This window comes from Leptopilina heterotoma, unplaced genomic scaffold (genome assembly GCF_015476425.1).
Source record: "Leptopilina heterotoma isolate Lh14 unplaced genomic scaffold, ASM1547642v1 Lhet_163, whole genome shotgun sequence".
NCBI lineage: Eukaryota > Metazoa > Arthropoda > Insecta > Hymenoptera > Figitidae > Leptopilina > Leptopilina heterotoma.
Genome location: NW_025110879.1, coordinates 792,074 through 814,905, shown reverse-complemented (window position 1 = coordinate 814,905; position 22,832 = coordinate 792,074). Strand labels below are relative to the sequence as shown.

Below are 22,832 nucleotides of genomic sequence, written 5' to 3'. Positions count from 1 at the left end.
AACAAACATTTGCCACAAATGCTACATATTAAAAGGTACTTGAACAGCTCTACTGCCAATATTATATACAAATAAATACCATTAAATTAATATTAATCATATTAATGATAGTAAATTAAATTTTTCTATGCACCAGCTGGACAACTTTTCAATTTTGGACAATTCAGAAGTGTGAATCAGACTTAATGCGAACCGGAAGAAATTAATAGAAACTACTTTACCGACAGTGCGCGCGGAGCATTTATGATACGGTCTGTTCGCGTGGTTCGCGTCGATTATCATTTTTTCAACAACAAATTCCGTATGTAAAATGCTAAAAGTTCACAGTGAGACTTAAACATTGTTGATAACGTAACAAATAGGTTTAGAAGACACTCGTAAAAAATTGGTGGGAAATTCCTCAGGTGTTCGATTTTTGACACGAAAGTGCGAAACCTAACCTCACTTTCTTTGTCACATTTTGTCGAGTGTTACAGGCGAATACTAAATTCCAACATTTACTGTATTTTACACACCGAACTAGCCTTTTTCCTATACTTTTCCGATTGAAAGAAAATATCAAAGTAAAAAACAATTGTCGAAATGGGAGAAAATTCCTCTCACTGATACGCGCGCATCTTTTCCATTGTCGTCGCCAAGTATATCAGCTAAAGTAAATTTTACTCATTTTTCGATGTACAAAAAACATTTTTGATTGAAATATTCTAATTTTCTTTTCATTTTCGTGTTTCAAAAACTTTGAGAATTGCCATGACGGGCATGACTTGATAATCGTGTGCGCGTCATCATTCCTGTCTGCTCCGCAAGTCAGGACTCTCTCTCTCTCTCTCTCTCTCTCTCTCGTGTCTTAAGAAAAGTAAATTGTTTAACTTTTTCAACTATACGTGGACTTAATTAATAATTCATTCCAAGTTTATATATTTAAAATTAAATTTTATCGACAAAGTGTTCGTGAATAAACGAGGAAACTCTCTAAAATAAACGACGCGAGTGTGAAAATTTTCAAACCACGTGGTCGATGAATTGATGAATTTTAATTCTCCAAAGTTTATAATTTCTATAGTACGCAGTTTGAAAATAAATTCTCATTTCAAAGTATGTTCTTCTCGTGAATATTAAACACGTGGCATTATAAATTTTTGATTGGAATTTTCTTTTTGGAGTAAGTACTTTTATAGAATGTCATTTTTTTCTCTATCGTAAGTGTTCGAAAATTTTTTTTTAAATCACGATCGTTTGGTAGTGAATTAAAATTACGTTCGGAAAAATTCATCGCCATTAATGATGGCGTCGTTTCTTGACTCCAGGAGATGGTGATTCCTCATTATAAGAATATTTCCACTTAATTTAAGTATGGAATATTCTTGTCACCTTTTTTATAGTATATATTCTTAAATTAAGAATATTTTTTTTCAGATTCCCACATCGAAATCTACATGGGACCCTTAATGAATCATTTTTAATTTCAGACAATTTTTATTTTGATCAGATTTTTAAAAATTCATTTTTATTTTAATCATGTCAATTTTAATTTCAATTATTTTCTATTTTATCAATTAAATATAATATTATGTTTGCTATAAATACACAGAAATTATTGATTCGTAATTGTGTTATTTAAGAAAAGTATTAAGTTGTTAATTAATTTTTCAATTAAAATTTTTATAAAATTTGTACATGATTTTTGTTTTTATTTTGCAGATTTAATTGGAAGGATAGTCCAAAGGAGGAGGAGAAGTGATGCTACTGCTGAAAAAAGTGAGTCATCTATACTGGCAAGTCAATTTATACAAAATTACATTTTAGAAAATTATTTGAATTCATTTTTCCTAAAAATTTGTAAATGTCTACAGATAATTGATATTCTTTGAATCTTAAATTAGGTATTTTTTTTAAATTAAAAATACTTAAAAATATTTTCAAAATATTTAATTCCCAGAAAAGAAATTGATTCACGATTCCCTTTTGCTTAAAATTATTATTATTAATCCTTATTATTATTGTGAATAATTGCTCGTAGAATTGTCTCTGTTGAAATAATTTTTTTTTGTAAGACAATTAAAGATAACAAGATCTAACGAGTTGCAATTGACATTTTATTTGGTCTTTGAATGACGTTTTTTTCGCGTATAACGATTGAAGAGTTAAATCGAAATTTTCCGAACAAAGGAAAAACTAGGTCAAAAACGTAGCCTGGGACCATTTCTAAAAATAGATGAAAATAACGCGATTTAAAAGAATTTTTCAAAGTGTATAATAGTAGAGTTGGTGGTCATGGTAGTAGTAGAGACAGCAGTGGTTAGTAGTGGTGTATATATATAGTGAAAACGCACATTTAATGGTGAGTCGATATTTTAAAATCCACTCTCTCACACCGTAATATATTTATCTAAATTTATTTTTCTCTCTCTCTCTCTTATTTTGTATCTGTCTCCAAAGTGTAATTCGCGCGGAAGATATTGCTTTCAATATAAAATTCATATATAAAAATGCAAAAAAAAGAAAATTTATTTTTACAAAATAATATTCTTTATGGAAATTTGGAAAAATTGGAATTCTTGATAAGGAATGGAAAATTATATTTCATAATCTATACAACAAAAGCAAACATTTTTTGTTATATTAACTAAAAATTCATTTTTAAATCAAATTTAATAGAAAATTCTTCAAAAATTTAATTATTTAAATACAAAAAAAAAATTTATTAAATAATTGAATGTTTCTTAAAATTGAATTTTATTACAAACAATTTTATAAACAAATTTTAAAATAATTGAATTTTTTCAACGAATTTTAATAAAATTTTTAGAAATAATGACATTTTGTCAAGGAATTCAATTAAAATTTTATTAAAAATAATTTAAATTGTAATAATTCGGAAATGCTTCAATTAAATATAGGGTCAGTTGGGGTAAATAGAAACAGATTTGCTAAGTTTGACCAATAACATAAGTTTTTTCTTTTAAATCGGAATACCTAGGCGGAAAAGTCGGACGAATGTCGGAATTTACAACCGGCTGGGATCCGCTCCCGTACAGACCGCAAGTACCGACGGTCTGTACCGAATCGGATCTGAAAAAGCAACCGGCGCGGTACAGATTATGCTCCGACTGTCGGAACCGTCTACCCACTATTGTCAGTACCGGCTCGGTACTGGATTTCTTCCGCCGGCGGATCTTATTCTTCTGCCGCGTCGGAAGAATGACGGATATGTTAAGTCTGTACTGGCTCGGTGCTGGGCCGGATCCGACTGTGGATGTCGTCATTTATTGTCACATTATAAATCACATTATAAATTTATTTTCAATAAATGTGTCATAACTAAATAATTATTACAATAATTAATTGCATTATTTTAGAAAATAATGATTAATTAATAAATGAATTTAATCAAAATATTAAGTAATTATTTATTGAGACTTTTTTCAAAACTAAACAATTAAAAAAATTTGTTGTGCACTTATACTTTATAATTATTATAAATAAATTTATACTATTAATATAAATTTATTATTATTGAGATATTATTAATTAATATTATTGAGAATTAATAATAAATTATTAATATTAATAAATATTAATAAATATTAATATCCATGTTAATAATTAATTATTAATTCTCAATAATATTAATGTTATTTAATAATATCTCAATAGTAATAAATTTATTATTATTGTGATATTAATTAAAATTATTAATATTATTATGTTCAATATTATTATATTGAGATACAATTATTTAATATATTATATAATAATAAAAATATAGCTGTAGCATTGACGCGTAGTTATTCGACAAGTTTTATTTCAGCTTGTGACACTTGAGAGTATTTAAGATTTGAGAGTCCCATGCGAGCGTAGCATAGTGGTTAGCGTGCGAGATTTCGGTGCGTAAATATTCGGTTAGGCGTAGGTTCGTACCTCCAAGCGTTAGGATTTTTCAAATGTGTATGTAATAAAAAATTGCGTTTAAGTGTATAAAGAAATAAAAAAATGTGTAAAGTGAACTGTCAATGAATTGTCATCCGTATTTATCTTTTGCAATTAATTATTATTTTTTGTATTGATATTTGTTGAAATTATCATTTGGATCCGATCCGGTTGTCAGTTGGTAGAATGGCAGCGCTCGGCTGGCTATTAAATGAAAAATCCACGGTCGGTAGAGTGCCAGGTCCCAGCCGGTTGAATTATACACGGAACGGCTTCTCCCGACCGGTCAGCGGGCGGTAGAATGCCAGTTCCGAGCCGGTTGCCAGCGCGCTCCTGGCCTAGTCACTATTCGGTAGAATGCCCGTTCACATTCGGTTGGCAGGCGGTTCCCAGCCAGTACAGTTACATCGGCGTCAGTACGGGCTAGGATCCGCGCCGGTTGGAAATTTCCGCCTGGGTACTTTCGGTTTTTTTGTGTACCCAGTGGGAAATTTGCAACCGGCGCGGATCCTCGCCTGTACCGACGCCGGAGTAGTGGTACTGGCTGGGAACCGCCTGCCTACCGCTCGAGAACTGGTATTCTACCAAAAGATGACTTGGCCAGGAGCTGGCTGGCCATCCGTCCCGGAACTGGCATTCTACCGCCCGGTAACCGGCCGCGAAGAGCCGTTCCGTGTATAATTCAACCGGCTGGGACCCGGCACTGTACCGACTGCGGATCTTTCATTTTCTAGCCAGATGTGCGCTGGCAATGCTGGCATTCTACCGACTGACAACCGGGTCGGATCCAAATGATAATTTCAACAAATATCAATAAAAAATAATAATTAATTGCAAAAGATAAATACGGATGACAATTCATTGACAGTTCACTTTACACATTTTTTTATTTCTTTATACACTTAAACGCAATTTTTTATTACATACACATTTGAAAAATCCTAACGCTTGGGGGTACGAACCTACGCCTAACCGAATATTTACGCACCGAAATCTCGCACGCTAACCACTATGCTACGCTCGCATGGAACTCTCAAACCTTAAATGCTTTCAAGTCTCACTAGCTAAAATAAAAATTGTAAAAATACTACGCGGCAATAGGCAATTTGGAAATACGAACTGATGTAATACCGGTATATTTTCAATACTTTACTGAATGTGTATTTATGAATATTTCAATATTTCGTTTAAAAAAAATGTTATTTTTATTATTATGTTTTTTAATATTTTATTACATAATATATCGAATAATATGAACATAACTTCACTGCAAAACAATTTATAACATATAAGTAATAGTATTAAATTGAATAAAATTTTAATGCACAACACATTTTTTTAATTATTTAATTTGCAGAAAAGTGTCAATAAATAATTACTTAATATATTGTTTAAATTAAAAAGAGATTATTAATTAATTAATAATAAATTAATTAATAATAATCTCTTTTTTATATATTGTATTTAATATGTTATTTATTGTAGGCATTATAATATATTGATCACATTTTCTTTCAAGTTAAATATATTTTACTTCTTTCAAATTAATATATTATTTATTAAAAATTATTTATTTAATTGCACATTAATAAAGTTGGATTTTTATATATATAATGAAAAAATTAAGTTTCTTATATTCTTCCTTTGCATGAATACTATTAATTTATTTATTGGTTAACTAATAATAATATTATAATAATTGCAATTAGTTATTGTAATAATTAATTATAATAATAAAATAAATTTATGATTATACTGATAATGTGAACTATAACAATAAATGACGAGATCCGCAGTCGGATCCGCCCCAGCACCGAGCCAGTACAGACCTAACATCCGTCATTCTTCCGACGCGCGTAGAAGAATGAAATCTGCAGGCGGAACAAATCCAGTACCGCGCCAGTACTGACGAAAGTAGAAAGGCCCGAATTTCCAGTTTTTAGGGGTAAATAGAAATAGTCTCCTATTTTTTAATAAAGTTTGCAAAATGAAAAATTCAAAGTTGATTTTTGTTGTAGTATTAATAAGAGATATTTATAAATTTTAGTATGAATTTTTACTTTATTTTTTTCCAAATGCGAGTCAAAAAAGTGAAAGGGTGTCTTCTTTGATTTTCAATCTGTTATGCAATAGGAAATATTTTGATATATACTGCTGCTAATTGACAAACGGAAAATGGGAAAATACTTAGAACTTGTTGGGGATGATATAAGCTTCAAGATGTAAGGCCGTATTTATTTTTAAAATTTTTGATTTATCTAAAATAACTACTGTTTCGATTTACCCCTTGTTTCTATTTACCCCATCTGACCCTATATTAGAATATAAAAACTTGGAATAATTTTGAAAATTCAATTATTTCTAAAAATTCATGCGATGCTTTTAATATTTAATTATTAACTAAAACTTTAACAGAAATTTATTTTTAAATAAATTTTAACTAGTAAATTCTACGAGAATTGAATTATTTAAAGTGAAAAATAATTAATTTACTGAATAATTGAATATTTCTTAACATTGAATTCTTTCAACGAATGTTAATAAAATTTTTAAAAACAAGTGCGAGTTTCACTCGCATTAAGATCGAGGGTTCCGTACACCAAAATAAAACTCATTGTTTATAAAAAAATTATTTCAAAAATTCTTACAAAATTTGAAAAAAATAATTAAAAAAATAGTAATATATTTTTTTAAATTTCGAATAAATATTTTTATTATTTTATTTTATTAATAAATCTTTATATTTTTTCTTTTATAGTACTTATCTTCGCCAATCACATTCTCTTTATTTTTTCTATAATTTGCACTTGAAAAAGAATATACAAGCTGAATCTTAACACACCAGGTTTAAATTTATAAAAGTTAAAGTAGGGACAGTGTAATTTTTTCGAAAAATTCAAATTCTTGCCCTTCAATTTCGCAAATAACTCCGCCAATCAGGTTCGCTATATTTTTCCTGTAATCTGCACTTGAAACTGAAGATCCCTACCGAATTTCAGCTCACTAGGTTGAGATTTGTAAAAGTTAAGGGGGGGGACAGGGTCATTTTTAGCATTTTTTTCAAAAAATTGAATTTCTTTCCCTCCTAGTTCGCAAATATGTCCGTCAATTGGGTTCGCTATATTTTTCCTGTAATCTGCACTTAAAACTGAAGATCCCTGCCGAATTTCAACTCACCAGGTTGAGATTTGTAAAAGTTAAGGGGGGGGGGACAGCCCATTTTGCGTGGCTGGGACGGACACACGAGTGATTTCATAAGGGTTCCGTCAGTACACCTATGGTGTACGGAACCCTAATGATTTCGAGGAATTGAATTATTTATGAAAAATAATTGAAATTCTGCTATAAGTTTTATTATTTATAAATATAATTGAATTCCTAAAAAGAATTTTATTATTTTTTTAAATAATTGGAATTTCTATTTAAGGTCATGTTATTCAGTGGTCACGTGCCCCATATACTTTACTATGGGAACACGTGACCACTGAATAACATGACCTTAAGGGGTTATACTAATCAGCAAAAAGATGTTTTTTCAATTTTTTTTATTCGATTAAATGATGCATAAACTGTCCAAGAATGATATGTAAATACTATTTTGCCGGGGAAAATACATAATAAACTACTTTTAACATGATAATTTTAAATTTTAAACGTATTATAGTTTGTTGATATTTTTTATGGGTACAAATCAGTTTAATTATAATATAAAATATTAATCATAAATATAAAGCAGTAGTTATATGGTGCTGGGAAAGCAAAGAAAAATTGAAATTTTAAATGCGATTTTCTCAAAACTACATTTTTCAAAACTGCGTACAATGTAACTCGCTTAATTTTTGACGGATTCATTTGGAATTTTAACTGTAACTTCTCAGATAAATTATCTACACGCACGCTTTTTAAGATTCATAAATAATTAACATTGTTATAAACAATTTAAAGTCGATTTTTAGTAAAAAAATTTTTTAAAAATGTTAAAACTGATGCCAATTTGTAAATTTTTTATAAAAACAAATAATCGTGGGTACTTCTCTAGCAAAAGTAATGTAGATTAACGACATATTTTGCTTTTTTCTCTTGGTGCTGTTCGGAGAATGTTATTATGTTGTACGCAGATTTGCTTCTCGAAAAAAACGCATTTTCTGTTTATCATCAGTTAAGGCCCTATTTTGTATCAAAAGCTATAAATGAAAATTTTTTTCTGTACCTCAAAACGTGTATAATAAAGCTTCAAAATTTTTTTTTGATCCATAGAATAGTTTCCAAGAAAAAAATTCCCCAAAAAGCGTTCATTTTTTACTTTTTAGTGCGCCTGGGTACCCAGTAAGAAGTAAGGAATTGAGAAGAATTGAACATTTTTAACTTTTTACAGAATATGTTAAATTATCAATTTTTTTTAATTCCGTTTCTGTCCAATTCCTATGTATTTCTTTTTGAGGCAAAGATTTCTTGAAAGTGAATTCCAATCAATTCCGTTTTAATATTTCTTTAATTTTTGAATTTTTGTGAATTCCGAAATACTGTGTGATACTCGGTAAGTTCAATTCCTGTCTATTCCGTTTTAATATTTTGTAATTTTTTAATTCCTCTGAAGTTTGCAACACTTTGAGATAAGTGCTTCTAAAATTCGCTAGCCATAGTACAGTTTAAATAGCTGAGCGGACAAGCTGTTTGTCTCCGACAATGATACTTGAGGGTTCAAATCTTCGAACCGACAAGTTTTTTTTCCGCTTAAAACATTAAAACGGTATTCAAAAGAATAAACTTAGTTTCTTTTCGGCTTCTCCAAATGAAAATAAAAAGAATTGGTCAGAAACGAAATTCAAAAGAATTAAAAATTTCGAATTCTTATTAATTCCTTACTTCTTACTAGGTAGTATAACCCCTTAAAAAATTTTATTATTTATGAAAATAATTGAATTATTATTGCAAAGAAATTTATAAAAAAATTTGTAAATAAATGGATTCCTGTGAAATTTTTATTATTTATGAAAATAATTAAATGTTTATGTAGAATGTTGAATTTTATAATAAATTTTTTTTAGTAGGTGTATAATTGAATTCATTCGAAAAATTTTATTAAAATAGTAGATAGGGTCAGCCGGGGTAAATCCGAACGCTAATTATTTCAGCTTAATTAAAATTTTTAAAAATAAGTTAGACATGAGAATTTTTACCTGAGATCCTCTTCAAGAGATTCTAAGTATTATCCCATTTTTCGTTTGTTAATTAGCAACAGCATAAACAAAGATAACGAGTATTGCAAAAAAGATTGAAAATCAAAGATGACACTCTTTCAGTACTTTGTCTCGTATTTGAAGAAAAAGAAGCTAAAAATTCATTTTATTATTTATAATTGTTTGTTATGAATACTAGAACAAAAACTATTTTTGATTTTTGCCTTCTGTTAAATTTTATTAATAATATCAGACCGTTCGTATTTACCCCGGAAAATTGAAAAACCGGGGTAAATCCGAACGGTATTTTCAATAATTTTTTCTTATATCAGAGCCACACAAAATTGTTTTTATTTGATTACACTATTATTTTAACATTATAAAAGTACATAGAAAAAAGTTTTTCTTTCTATATGTATCCTCGTTAGTAATTAATAAGCAGAAACTTAATCTCTGTTCTCTCGAAGGAGTGTTCCACTTTTTTTGCCAAATGGTTTGTTGAAAAAAGTTTTTCAGGATCTTAATAAAATTTAGTATTCTAGGGTTTTTGGGGTCACTGATTACGAATTTAGAGTTAGTTTTTTAAAATTCAAAATGGCGGATCCAATATGGCGGACGAAAATTAAAAAATTCATTGGATTCGCTCGAAAATTGTTACTCGGGGGATTTCAGGTTCGCTGATTACGAATTTAGAGTTAGTTTTTTAAAATTCAAAATGGCGGATCCAATATGGCGGACGAAAATTAAAAAATTCATTGGATTCGCTCGAAAATCGTTACTCGGGGGTTTTCAGGGTTGCTGATTACGAATTTGAAGTCAGTTTCTCAAAATTTAAAAATCACTTAAAAATCAAAAGAAGCGGATTAAAATTTCTAAAACTGGAGGAATTTTTATGAAATTTGTGTATCATATTGTACCCGCCATTCTGAATGATGAAGCTCTGATGCCCAATTCGTCATCAGCGACCCCGAAAACCCCCGAGTAACGATTTTCGAGCGAATCCAATGAATTTTTTAATTTTCATCCGCCATATTGGATCCGCCATTTTGAATTTTAAAAATCTGACTTCAGATTCGTATTCAGCGACCCCGAAAACCCCCAAGTGGCAAGATTTAAACAAATTTGATCATTTTTAATAATAAGTTTTAGTCTGCCATAATAGTAGATAAAACAGGTTTATTAATTCATCTGGTGAAATAGATGACTAGCAATTAGTGAAATTTTACTAAAAAATTCGTAAAATTTCACATAATATAATTAAAAATATTGTACTAATTGAAAAGGGAAAAGTCGTCCGCATGAAAACTACTATAACAATTAGTAAAATTTCACTATTTGTTAGTATAATTCTACTAACTCAGATGTAGAGAGTAATTAAAGCTTGTTCAGAAAAAAAAATTATAAAAAATGCCAAATTAATAACAATTGACAGCGGTTAAAGTTTTAACGTAAGAAAAGAAATTTTTTTTTGCAAGAATTAAAAAAAATCTAGAGAGGAGGGGGAGAAAAAGACAAAACTTTTTAGGATTGTTTATTAATTAACGCTGAGTGAGGAAAAATAAATAATAATAAAATATATTATAAACAATGTCAATTGTTAATAAAAATTGACAACAGTCAAAGTTATAATTAATAAGCAATCCTAAAAGTTTTGTATTTTTCTCCCCCTTAGACTTTTTAAATTCTTGTTTTGTCTAAAAAGTTCCCTTCCTTACACTAAACTTTGACTGCTGACAATTCTTATTAATAATTAACATTGTTTATAAATATTTTCTCGTCCAGCCTTATAACTAATTAGCAATCGTACAAAGTATTATATTTTATAATATATAATAGGTATTGAAATTGTATCTTTGAAAATTAAAATGGTTTTGAGCTTTATTGTCAAAAATCTCTGGATTTTAAAAAAGTAAAATGGTCTTAAATTTTGTTTATGATTTAAATTTTGGATATAGGCATTTTTGAAAAAATGACCCGTGTTCTTATAAAGAGTCACATTCTAATATATTCATGTTTCTTAGTGCGAAAATTAATAATTAACATTTTTCTTTGTTAATTTAAAAAAAGGTACACACTTAAAATTTTTTAATAAAATTGAATTTTCGCAAAGTTTTTTTGAAAATTGTGAAAAATAAGATTTTTGAAATTTTTCAATTCTATCGTTTCAAGATAATTGAATTTTTATAAACAAATAATTGAAATTTCTTTACATTCTATTAAAAATAATTAAATTCTTTTAAAGAATTATATTTAAATTTTTTGAAAAAAAATCAAGGGAAGTTTGTCACCGTAATTAAAATTTTATTTTTAAAAATTTCGTTGCAATATATTCAATTGTTTTCATAAATATTAAAACTCATTACAGAATTTCAATTATTTTTAATACAATTTTAATCAAATTCCTTGAAAAATGTAATTATTCTTTAAAATTTTATTAAAATTCGTCGACAGAATTAAATTATTTCTAGAAACTGTAAAAAAATTCTTCTTAAGAATTCAATGATTTCCATAAATAGCAAAATTCTTCTGATTTACTAAATTCTTTAGAATATTATTTTTAGAAAAAATTCTTCACAAGAATTCAATTATTTTCATAAATTTCCATAAAATTCTTCGCAGAAATTCAATTAATATTAAAATTTTTTTTAAATTCTCAAAATTTCAATTATCTTTATAAATAATTAAATTGTTCTTTACAATTCAATTATTTTTAAAAATCTTAATAAAATTCTACGCAAACATTTAATTATTTTCATAAATAATAACATTCTTTTGAAGGATTCAATTACTTTTATAAATATTAAAATTCTTTTCAGAAATTCAATTATAGTACTTATCAATACATTTTAATAAAATTGAATTAATCAAATTTTCAATTATAATTATGAACGGATAAGATTATTTTAAAACCGCTGCCAAGTTGTACATTTTTATAATTTTGGTGTTCATTTCATGAACACTTTTGTTTCCTCATAGAAATAATAATAATTGAAATATAAGAATTACTTTTTATTAAAGGGTTAAAAATCTTTAAATCTTGGTCTAAAAAATGTGTTTTTATATATTCTATAGGATGGTAATAATAGTTTAATAATTACACATAAATTAATAAACAAGAATGTTGAAAAAATGATATTTTCCACAATTTTTGATTTTTCAAATACCAATAATTTCATAATTTCTGCCCGAATCAGGTTCAAAAATAGGTCAATCGAAGCGTTTTTTAATGCTCTTCAAGTTGGTAATAATTTTTTGAAGTTACTTTTACATAATTTAAAAAAATTTTTATAAAAGTCTTATTTTTCAAAATTTTAGATTTTTAAAAGTTTAATATCTCCGGTTAATATGGACGAAAAATGTTCAATTAGAGCTCAAAAGATGCGTCTGAAAAAACTCTACAAAACTAAATACAAAACAAAACTAAACTTCTACATTTTTTAACAAAATTTTTAAAAAAGTCTTATTTTCCAAAATTTTCGATTTTTAAAAGTTTAATATCTCCGGTTAATATGGACGAAAAATGTTCAATTAGGGCTCAAAAGATGCGTCTGAAAAAACTCTAAAAAACTAAAGAAAAAGATTTATAAGTGTCCTAACATTTTTTTAAGTTATGTCCAAAAAACGTTTTTTTACTAAATGAAAAATGCAAAAAAAAAAGTTAAACTTCATGAATCGGGCTGAAAATACTCTCATTTTATGTCCCCCGGGGAGACCTACAATTTAAAAAAAAATTGAGGTCTTTAGCTTTTTCTCGTTCTGAGATATTGAGGCAAATGTAATGTTAGCACACACACACACACATCGGGACAAATTTTTAAAATCCGTTTTTTGGACTTTGGAGGTCAAAATATGTCGAAATTTTTTTTTATTTATTTGGAACATTTATATACGGGGAGTTCCTGTGCATATATGAAGTACTAAAGTATTAGGCATAATAAAAAAAAATTTATAAATATGTCAAAAAATGACAATCCAAAATTTTGCTAATACAAAGCTTCCTTTATGAGGAAGCAAAATTGAAAAAATTCATTGTTTAATTCAATTATTTTCCAAATTTTTAATTAAAATTATTAAAGAAATATTATTTTAAAAAAATTTAAAGAAACTCGTAAAAAGAATTTAATTATTCATAGAAACTCTAATAAGAATTTTTGAAGCCATTTGTATATATTTATTTATGTTCGAAATCAAATAAATTTAAAGATAAGAAAAAAAAATTGAGAAAAAATAGGACAAAGCCGGGAAAAAACGGGGAATTTTGTTGAACGAAAATAGTAGACACCATGAATCTTGTTTGCAACTTAAAAAGAAAAATTGAGCTTAATATTAATTTATCAGTGGAAAAGTAATTATTTACTGAAATGAAGTAAATGTTTTCCTCATACTCTAAATAATTTTTCATTTAAATCGAAAAAAGGAAGGTACCCCAATAAGAAAAAGCAATTGAACCAAATAACACTTTTCAAAAAGTCATCTTTACTAAATAAAGTTGAAACAACTTTGTTCTGATTTTCATTTCTCTATTAAAATCGTTAATAAAAAGCAGGTATTCTCGGTTTAATAATAAAAGTTTAATTAGCGGTAAGTAATACAATATGCTAATAGGGAAATTGATAATAAAGCCAATATTGAAATTGAGATGTTGATGATGTTAGAGAGGGAGGGAGAAAGAGAGAATATTCTACATATATACATAAAGCTAATGGAGATTGAATTACTTTTGAGTATAAAGTTTTGAGGAAAATGGAGAGTTATATATATAGTGCGCGACTCTACTCACCGATTGTTGTGATAAGCGTGAGAGAGTAAAGGAGGCTGCTACTAAAGGTCCATCTCCGTAAGTGAGATCGTTTCTCGTTAAGATCACGACGCCGTGTTGGTATGACGGATTCGTATACAGAATGGGAAAGAGGACTTCTCAAATCACGTGCCAAACTCTCCTGAAACTTGAGGACTTCGTGCGCGGCCAATCGAGTCCAATTCTCCTTGTAGAGGACGTTTAAATCTTCGGTCAAACTCCAAAGCCTCTCGACCGTTTGTGCTCTCAGTTGTACCGCCGTGTTATCCTCTTCAATAATTGGAACTAGCGAAGATGGTGAAGACGACGATGAAGATGCTGCGGCTGCTGCTGCTGCTGCTGAAGATGACGACGATAATGATGATGATGATGACAAGGAGGATGATTGGGATGAGGAAGAAGAGGACGCGGACGAAGTTGAAGAAGACGAAGACGACGACAGCGAAGATAATCCGCCACTTCCTGAGGCGTCGGTTTTCTGGTTTGAGGATGACACTATCTCAGTTGGTGGATCCTGTACAACAATGAACAATTCATCTTTTCAAAACTCGGACTATAACAATGGGGACGTTTTATTTAACAAAAATAGACAATTAACTGCTACTTCTACTACTACTACTACTACTACTACTATTGCTACTTTATCTTTTTGTGTTCTCTTTATACTCGGTTCTGTTCTCTTCCCCCTGACCTGCTACTTCACTCTCTCTCAATGCCATTGATATTTCACGTAAGAGAGCTTTTTCTCGAAAAGCTTTTTCTTCTAATTTCGTTTATCTGAAGCTACTCGTCGCGTCATGTACCATTTTTTTCTCCCCCGGACTTTTGAAAGTGAAGTGTTTCGGAGACATTTGAACAATTCACTTTTAAAAGTTGACGTTAAAATATTCTATTTCTTCTTTTTGATATTTAATATTTTATAATGATTGTTGGTAAATATTTGTTATTTAATAGGAAATAATTAATATTTAATAGGAAATACGTTATATTTAACAGGAAACATTTGATATTTAATAGGAAATATTTAATATTTAATAGGAAATACTTGATATCTAATATATAAGGGGTTTCTCACTTAAGATTCCGTTAGATTCATTTAAACATTGCCTGACAGATTTTTACAAATTCATGCGATGTTGAACGTTTTATCTAGTACCTTGCGCACGCGTTTAGTGACAGACTTTGACAGACTTTCACGAAATCTAACATATAATAAATTATAGTTTTGTTGAATCAGAGTATGACAAGATCTGAATTAGAATATTGCCCTATTTCACGAGTGAGAAACCCCTCGCACTTATATTAAATAGTGACCAAGTGATAACTTTGAAAAAATAATAATAAAATAAATGTTAATAATTTTTTTTGCTTTGTTTAACTCTCTGAATTCGTGAAAAGTTGTTCACCAGTTGAAATTATTAAAAATTTCTACTAATTTCTAGTAGTTTTTCACTAAAACTTTTATCAGGGTTGCCACAGGTAAGGGATATCAAGGAAAAGCCAGGAAAGAATTTTTATTAAAAGTACTGAAATAAATTTAATTTTTAAAATTCATAAGAAATTTCTAAATTTTGGTATTTTTTTTTTGTTAATTTTATTAGAAATTATAAAGAACTTTGATATTTGAAATAAATATTAACAATTCAAATTCTTTTGAAATTAGTTAAATTCCTCTATATGAATTTAATTAATTATTAAAAATACTGGATTTATAGAAGAATTTTAGTTAAAAACACTAAAAGAATTTAATTTTGGAGAAGTTAGAAATAATTGGAAAAACTCAATTATTTTTAAAAGTATCTAATAAAATTCGTCGCAGAAATTCAATTATTATGTTAAAAAATTTAAGAAAAATCTCGTCAAAAATTCAATTATCTTTATAAAAATAACAATATTCTTCTCCAAAATTCAATTATTTTCAAAAATTTTAATAAAATTCTTGGCAAAATTTGAATTATTTTCAAAAATTTCACTCAATACAATGATTTTCAATATCTACTATTTTATTAAAATTTTTCAAATGAATTCAATTATACCAATAACTAAAAAAAATTTTTGATAAAATTCAACATTCTACATAAACATTTAATTATTTTCATATATAATAAAAATTTCACAGGAATTGAATTATTTACAAATTTTTTATGAATTTCTTTGCAATAATAATTCAATTATTTTCATAAATATTACAATTATTTAAATAGAGATTCAATCATTTGGAAAAATAATAAAATTCGTTTTAGAAATTGAATTATATTCATAAATAATAAAACTTATAGCAGAATTTTAATTATTTTTCATAAAATTTTAATTGAATTCCTCGAAATTATTTTTAAAAATTTTATTAACATACGTCGAAAGAATTCAATGTTAAGAAATATTCAATTATTTAGTAAATTAATTATTTTTCAATTTAAATAATTGAATTTTCGTAGAATTTACTAATAAAAATGTATTTGAAAATTAATTTCTGTTAAAGTTTTAGTTAATAATTGAATATTAAAGCATAGCATGCATTTTTAGAAATAATTGGATTTTTGTAATTATTTGAAGTTTTTATTTTCTTATAGGTATATGTTAGGCTCAAAAGCCGAAAACGGCCAATGGCCGGAAAGAACAGCCAAACCTAGTTTTGGCAAGTGCAGTTTTGACAAAACTAGGTTTGGACGTTTCACTTCGGCCATTGTCCGTTTTAAATTGCCAAAACTAGATTTGGCAAATCGACATTTGCCAAAACTAGTTTTATAATAAAATTTAATTTCTCCAACACTTGCTCTGAAAGGAGTACTTTTCTTGGTAGAAAAGTGTGGCGAAAGTAGAACTTTTCTCAACTGCTCTGAAGAGCGTAGTGAAAGTAAAATTTGGCGTGGCGAAAGTAAATTCAGCGTGGCGAAAGTAATTTTTAGCGTGGCGAAAGTAAATTTGGCGTGGCGAAAGTAAATCATGAATTTATTCTTTTTTCTTGTTCTTTGACCGAGATTTATTTTGTATCTAACTTCTTCCCCACTCAATACATTCGTCTTTTATTATATTAAACATAAGAACATTTTTAATTAAAATTATACGAAACTCACGAAGAAACCTTTCCTCGCAAGTCGTTCGAGAAAACGTAGTGCACAACTCGTGGTGAAAGAATGATTTTTCGAGAGCAGCAAACTTCACTCTCGAAAAATCACACTTTCGCCACTAGTTGTACAATGTACTATTTTATGAAACATTTAATTATTCAATAAATTATTTTTTGTATTTAAATAATTGAATTCTCGTAGAATTTTCTAATAAAATTTGATTTAAAAATGAATTTTTAGTTAAAATTTTAGATAATAATTGAATATTAAAAGCATAATACAGGGTGAATTTTTAGAAATAATTGAATTTTTAAAAGGGTTCGAATTAAAATCTTTGAAAATTTGCATTTTTTATACTTTTAACTAACAATTCTGTTGAATTAATTTTTTTGAAAAAATTTATCTGAATTTTTTTTGAAATTATTCAAGTTTTCATTTTCTATAATATATATTTGTTGTGTACCTACAAAAGAAATCAATAATATTTCGCAAAACTGAATTGTAAACAAATGGATTTGAAAATTCTCAAACAACTTTTTTAAAAAGTGTTAAAAATAATTGATTTAAATAAGAACTTTTGGTTGAAAATTCTGGAAAATATTAATTGAACTGAAATCATGAAAATAATTTTGAAAAAGTTAAAGTAACAACCCAATGGGAAATTTACAACTGGCGTAGTACTGCGCCAGCACTGGCATGGCACTGGGATGATAACGCCGTCTGGCGCTGCCGAAGTACTGTCTGTCAGTGCTGCCAGACAGCGCTGGCGCAGCACTGGACCAGTGCTGGCTGAGAATATTGCCGCAATAAATGCCGTATTGTTATTAATTAGTCGTAAATTCATAATTATAAATAATTTAACAACAAAATGGTAAATAATATTAATAAATAGTTATTATTCATAAAATATTTATCTTCTTAAAGAAATTGTATTAAAGATGGAGACTAACAATGGATATAGTAAATGAAGTAGAAAAAAATTGTTTATAACATTTAAAAATTAAATAATAAACAATTACAGTAAGTGTGCATTAGATTTTCAAATTTTAGTACCTAACGATTGGAATCTAGAAATATCGCAAACCTATGAAAATAAACAAAATTGCTGACGAGGGGAATCGAACCTACGACCTACGGACTAACAGACTAACGCTCTAACCACTATGCTAACGACACATGTATACAGTAAAGTATTAATATCTCAGTATCATTCAGACATACAATTATTGAGTCAAAGATGAGAAAAAAATAGGGATACGTTAGAAATAATAAATTGAAATAAAATAAATTGAACTAAATTTTTAATAATTAAATTACTTTACTTATTGCATTTAACATTTTACGTCATTCTTAAATTACGTGGTAATTTTTTAATAATTTTTTATTCGTAGTAAGAAGTATAATAGTATTTTTCTTCATACCTCGGTCGAAAGTACGTATTTCCCGCTGCGATTTCGCAGCAGAAAGTCAAACATTTGTGCTTTGGTTGATTTTCATACCCAACCTCTATTACATCGGGAGTAAAAGAATTCTCTGTCGGTAAAAACACCACTGTCGGTAAATAAGAAAATTTTGAGTTCAATGACAATTTAACGAGTAATTATTGTTATCGCAATATAAAATGAGGAAAAAAATTATCAAGAAAACTTTTTATACTTTATAAATTTATTATCCACAAGCTCTGAATATTGAAATGAACGAAATCTTTTGCTGATATAATTATTTTCAAAAATTATTTTAATAAACATTAAAATCAAAAATAAAATAATTAATAATTTTGTAATTTCTTTTTTAATACGTGCCAAAATGTTATTATAAAATTGTAATAATTTTAAGAAATAATGAAAGTGTTTTCATTAGAATGTTTAGAATTTTAGAAACATAGAATTAATTTTGTACCACCAGAAAAATTCTTTTGAAAATATATAATATTAATTTATCTTTCACATTTTTTTTCGTGCCTGCCCCCGACCAGAAGCACTCGCTTCGCTCGTGCATCAAATGTCGGGGCAGGCGAATATTGTTTGCAAGAGAGAGACAGAGAAAAAACCAGAGCTTCACGAGTGTCCGCTAGAGGCGTTGAAGCGAGGAGCAAAAGTAAATAAAGATGGCCGGCTGTCAAATGAAACTCGATTGCAATTTTCTAAAAAAATAAATTACCCAGCGTACTTTCGACCGTATATAAAGAAAAATAGTATACATTACACGGGCAGAAATTCGAAAGCCCTAAACTACGCGATAATGCCCTCGGCTTCGCCTCGGGCATCATTTCGCGCAGTGCAGGAATTTCGAACTTTCTGCCCTTATAATGTAATATACTATTAATAGGAACCAAATTATTATTGAGATTAAAGTTTAAATTTTGTTTATAATTTTAATTTGTTTAAATAATTTATTATTTACAAAATTAGACAATTGTGTTAAATTGTTATTATGAAATTTAATAAGAATAAAAAATGAACAACTGAAAAGTAAAATATTAATTCATAAACTTTTTTTATAATTTTTTTCAAGTTTATGTCAAAAAAGCAATGTTGGCAAAGAGCGTTGTGAACAATTTTTCTATACTCAGCCAGCACTTGCCGCCGTGGCTTGTCCAAGCTTTGGCGAAACAAAAATTCTGTACTGCGCCAGCACTAATTGTCGAGGCTCGGCTAGACTACGCCGAACAATCGTCTGAGTACTAAGCCAGTGGTGAACATCGGCACTACACTGGCATTTCCCATTGGGAATATTCCTATAATATAAAATAATGCTTTTATCACTCGGTCGTATTTAATTATTATAAGTTATTGAATTTCAAAAGGTTTGAATTTAAAATTTTTGAATATCTTAATTCCTATGGAAAAATATTAATGATTAAATATTTTTTTAAAAAAGTTTTTGAATAATTTTACAATTATTAAAGATGTTTGTAAATAAATGTAATAGAACATTTTTCTGAGTATCTAATCATTTTTAGAGTCAAACAGAATATTCTTTCGGGAAAAAATCCAAATTTTTTCTGGAAATCAGGGAAAAGTCAAGGAAAAACAAAAATAAATAAAAATCAGTGTTTTTGTAATTGAATTATTTTTATTACGAAACAAAAATAGTGTCTTTAGTAAAGAATAAAAATATTGTGTATTAATAAAAGTTTTGTGCTGTAAAAAACTTTTTTAATAAAGAAAGTTTTGTAATAAAAAATTTTTGTAATATACATTCTTTTTTTAATCTAGACTTTCTAGTTTCTAGTTTTTCTCTTTTTCAAAGTAAATAGATTGAATTGATTTGATGAAAACAGAGGTAATTTACATAATTTTATGGCCTGGGGAGTGAGAGCGAGAGAGAAAATGAGAGAGAGAAATCATGTCTTATCAACGTGTACGTTTCACAGTTCGTCTAACAATGAGAGGTTTTGTCAGTCAAAGTAGAGAAAGTAGATCACAACCAGACACGATATCGTGAGTTTTCCCCATACACATAATGTTGTACAATAAACAATGACAACAATATTTCCTCTCTATCTATCATTTTATTTTCACTTTATATCATTCTTTTTTTCATTTGTTTTTATTTATTTCTTATTTCATACACTCGCACACATGTTTATATTTTATTTTTATTTTCACTTGAATTTATAGTTTTCTCTCATATAAATATAAATATAAATATAAATATATATATATATATATATATATATATATATATATATATATATATATATTCCACTTCACATCAAGTAGAACAAACTTTTTGCGGTCAGACATAAGTGCACAGTTGGAATATATTTATATACATGTGTGCGTCTATTAAATTATAAAAATAAAATATATTAGTACTTGTTGTTGTTTGGAGATATGAAAAAAATTATATAAACAATTTTGTAATTTATGCCAAAAGTAAACTAAGTAAATATTAAATTTTTCTTTTTTTTAAAATGAGATTAAAATTTAGCGTAGTACAAATATTTTTATAATTTATGCAAAATGTTAACTAAGTAAATATTTTTCTTTTAAATGGGAGATAAAAATTTGTAATACGAATATTTTTATAATTTATACAGAATGTTAACTAATTGAGTATTTTAACAAACCTTTCTTTTTTTTTAAATGAGATTAAAATTTGGCGTAGTACAAATAATTTTATAATTAAATTTAAATTTTTAATATAAAATTTGGTTCAATTAAATGTTTAAAAGGGTGTTTAATTAAATATTTTAAACAAAATTTTAATATTTAATAAAATGTTTAAAAAAATGTTTTTTAATTATAATGTTTTTTTAATATTTAATAAACATTTATTATTTTATAAGTTAAAATTAAAAAATTAAAAAATATTTTAGAAAAACTGTGTGTGGTGCAGAAGACATTAGAAGAAAAATTTACGTATTTTGTAATAATGTTATTTTTTTTTTATTTTTATTTTTATTTTGTAAAAAATTGGATGTAAAATGTTATAATATGAGCTTTTATATATATATACAAGTTAATTATGTTGAAACTTAGTAGAAAATATGCAACGTGTCTTGCACACTAATGCTACACTTATGTTTAGAGTTATTTAGCTGGGGAAAATTCTTTTTGAAAAATTTCTGTATTTATAATTATATTCTGTACATGAAATTTGAATAATTTAAATTCCCAACGCTCAAAAAGTTTACGAGAAAACGTAAAGAGTGCGTAAAAATTTTTTTTAATTTTTTATACTTGAGCTTAATAAGGTAATATTAAAATTTACACTACTACTATCATCAATTTATTGAGCGAATACTAAATATGAATTATTATTTTTCTCATTATTATTAGTAGCGTTATTAAATGTTTATTATATATTCTTCCTTCCTTGGAAGTAGAAAAAAGTTTTACTGGCAGTTTTTCTTGATATTGAAAGAGAGATAGAGAAAGAGAGAGAGAGTTTTATATAGATATATACAAAAAAAGATATTCTTGAATTGCAAATATCTCTTTATCGACGTATTTCCTTGATTCCAAACAAGTTTAATTAAAAGTTTTATTTGAAAAATAACGAAACTTCTTTTTTCTTTTTGATGATGAAACTTTTTTTTTGCGAATCTCTGACCGTATATTATAGTTCTTTATTGGATCTAACAGTCCATATACATAAAATAACGAATATTAATGATAGACAGAAAAAATTGACGAAGAGAAAAAAATACTGACAATATGATAAATACAAAAAAAAACAAAAACGAAGAAATGCTCGGTCCCTCAGAAGCGGACAACATCTATAAATTAACTCAGATCTCACACATCATACGGTAAACATAGCACACATACACATCTATCAACCTCCTGGTACTCGTACAATTAGCATCTTGTGAATCATATTAACAAATTTCTTTAAAGTCGCCGTATCAGGGGTTGACAAAATTTCACCCCAGAATAACTCATGGTTGTCCAAGGACTGAATTTCCGGGAAGCTTTCGCATTTTATTGTAAAATAAAATGGACATTCCACCAAGAAATGGTGAAAGTCTTCACGTGTTTCTTCACAGTGAGTGCAGTTGTTAGATGAGGGAAGCTTATAACTAGACCGACCAAAAACAAAATAGGAATAAAAATTATTGACCATGCGAATTTGCGCGTAAGCCCTCATCCATCTTAAGTTTAATCGACCTCTTAAGTAAGGCTGAACCGAGTTATGTAACGGCACGTAGGGCCAGACCTGAAGACTCGTAGAGCGGGCACGCGAATTCTCATCCTCCCTTAATAAATTTTGTGAATATTGCAAAAGAATCTCCTCAGCGTTATTACCTAATGTAAGTAAATTGTCGGGATCCCAGTATCTCTCCATGTTCCCCTTAACAAAATATTGCCGCAGTTGCTCAAACCAATTAAAGCCCGCCCCAATTGC

The 22,832-nt window shown here is 27.8% G+C and overlaps 1 protein-coding gene and 1 long non-coding RNA gene across 8 annotated transcripts in view; one reads left to right on the top strand and one right to left on the bottom strand.

Moving 5' to 3' along the window:
* LOC122499052 overlaps window positions 1-22,832 on the bottom strand; it is a 174,458-nt gene that overhangs the window by 25,791 nt on the left and 125,835 nt on the right. For all 7 annotated transcript variants that reach the window (XM_043607111.1, XM_043607109.1, XM_043607116.1 and 4 more), the window contains exon 4: window positions 13,891-14,422. In XM_043607111.1, the coding sequence (XP_043463046.1) occupies window positions 13,891-14,422 (532 nt within the window). The remainder of the gene's footprint in view (window positions 1-13,890; window positions 14,423-22,832) is intronic.
* LOC122499053 overlaps window positions 1,019-22,832 on the top strand; it is a 100,346-nt gene continuing 78,532 nt past the window's right edge. Inside the window, exons 1-2 of the long non-coding RNA XR_006301295.1 lie at window positions 1,019-1,162; window positions 1,702-1,758. This is a non-coding gene — a long non-coding RNA (uncharacterized LOC122499053). The remainder of the gene's footprint in view (window positions 1,163-1,701; window positions 1,759-22,832) is intronic.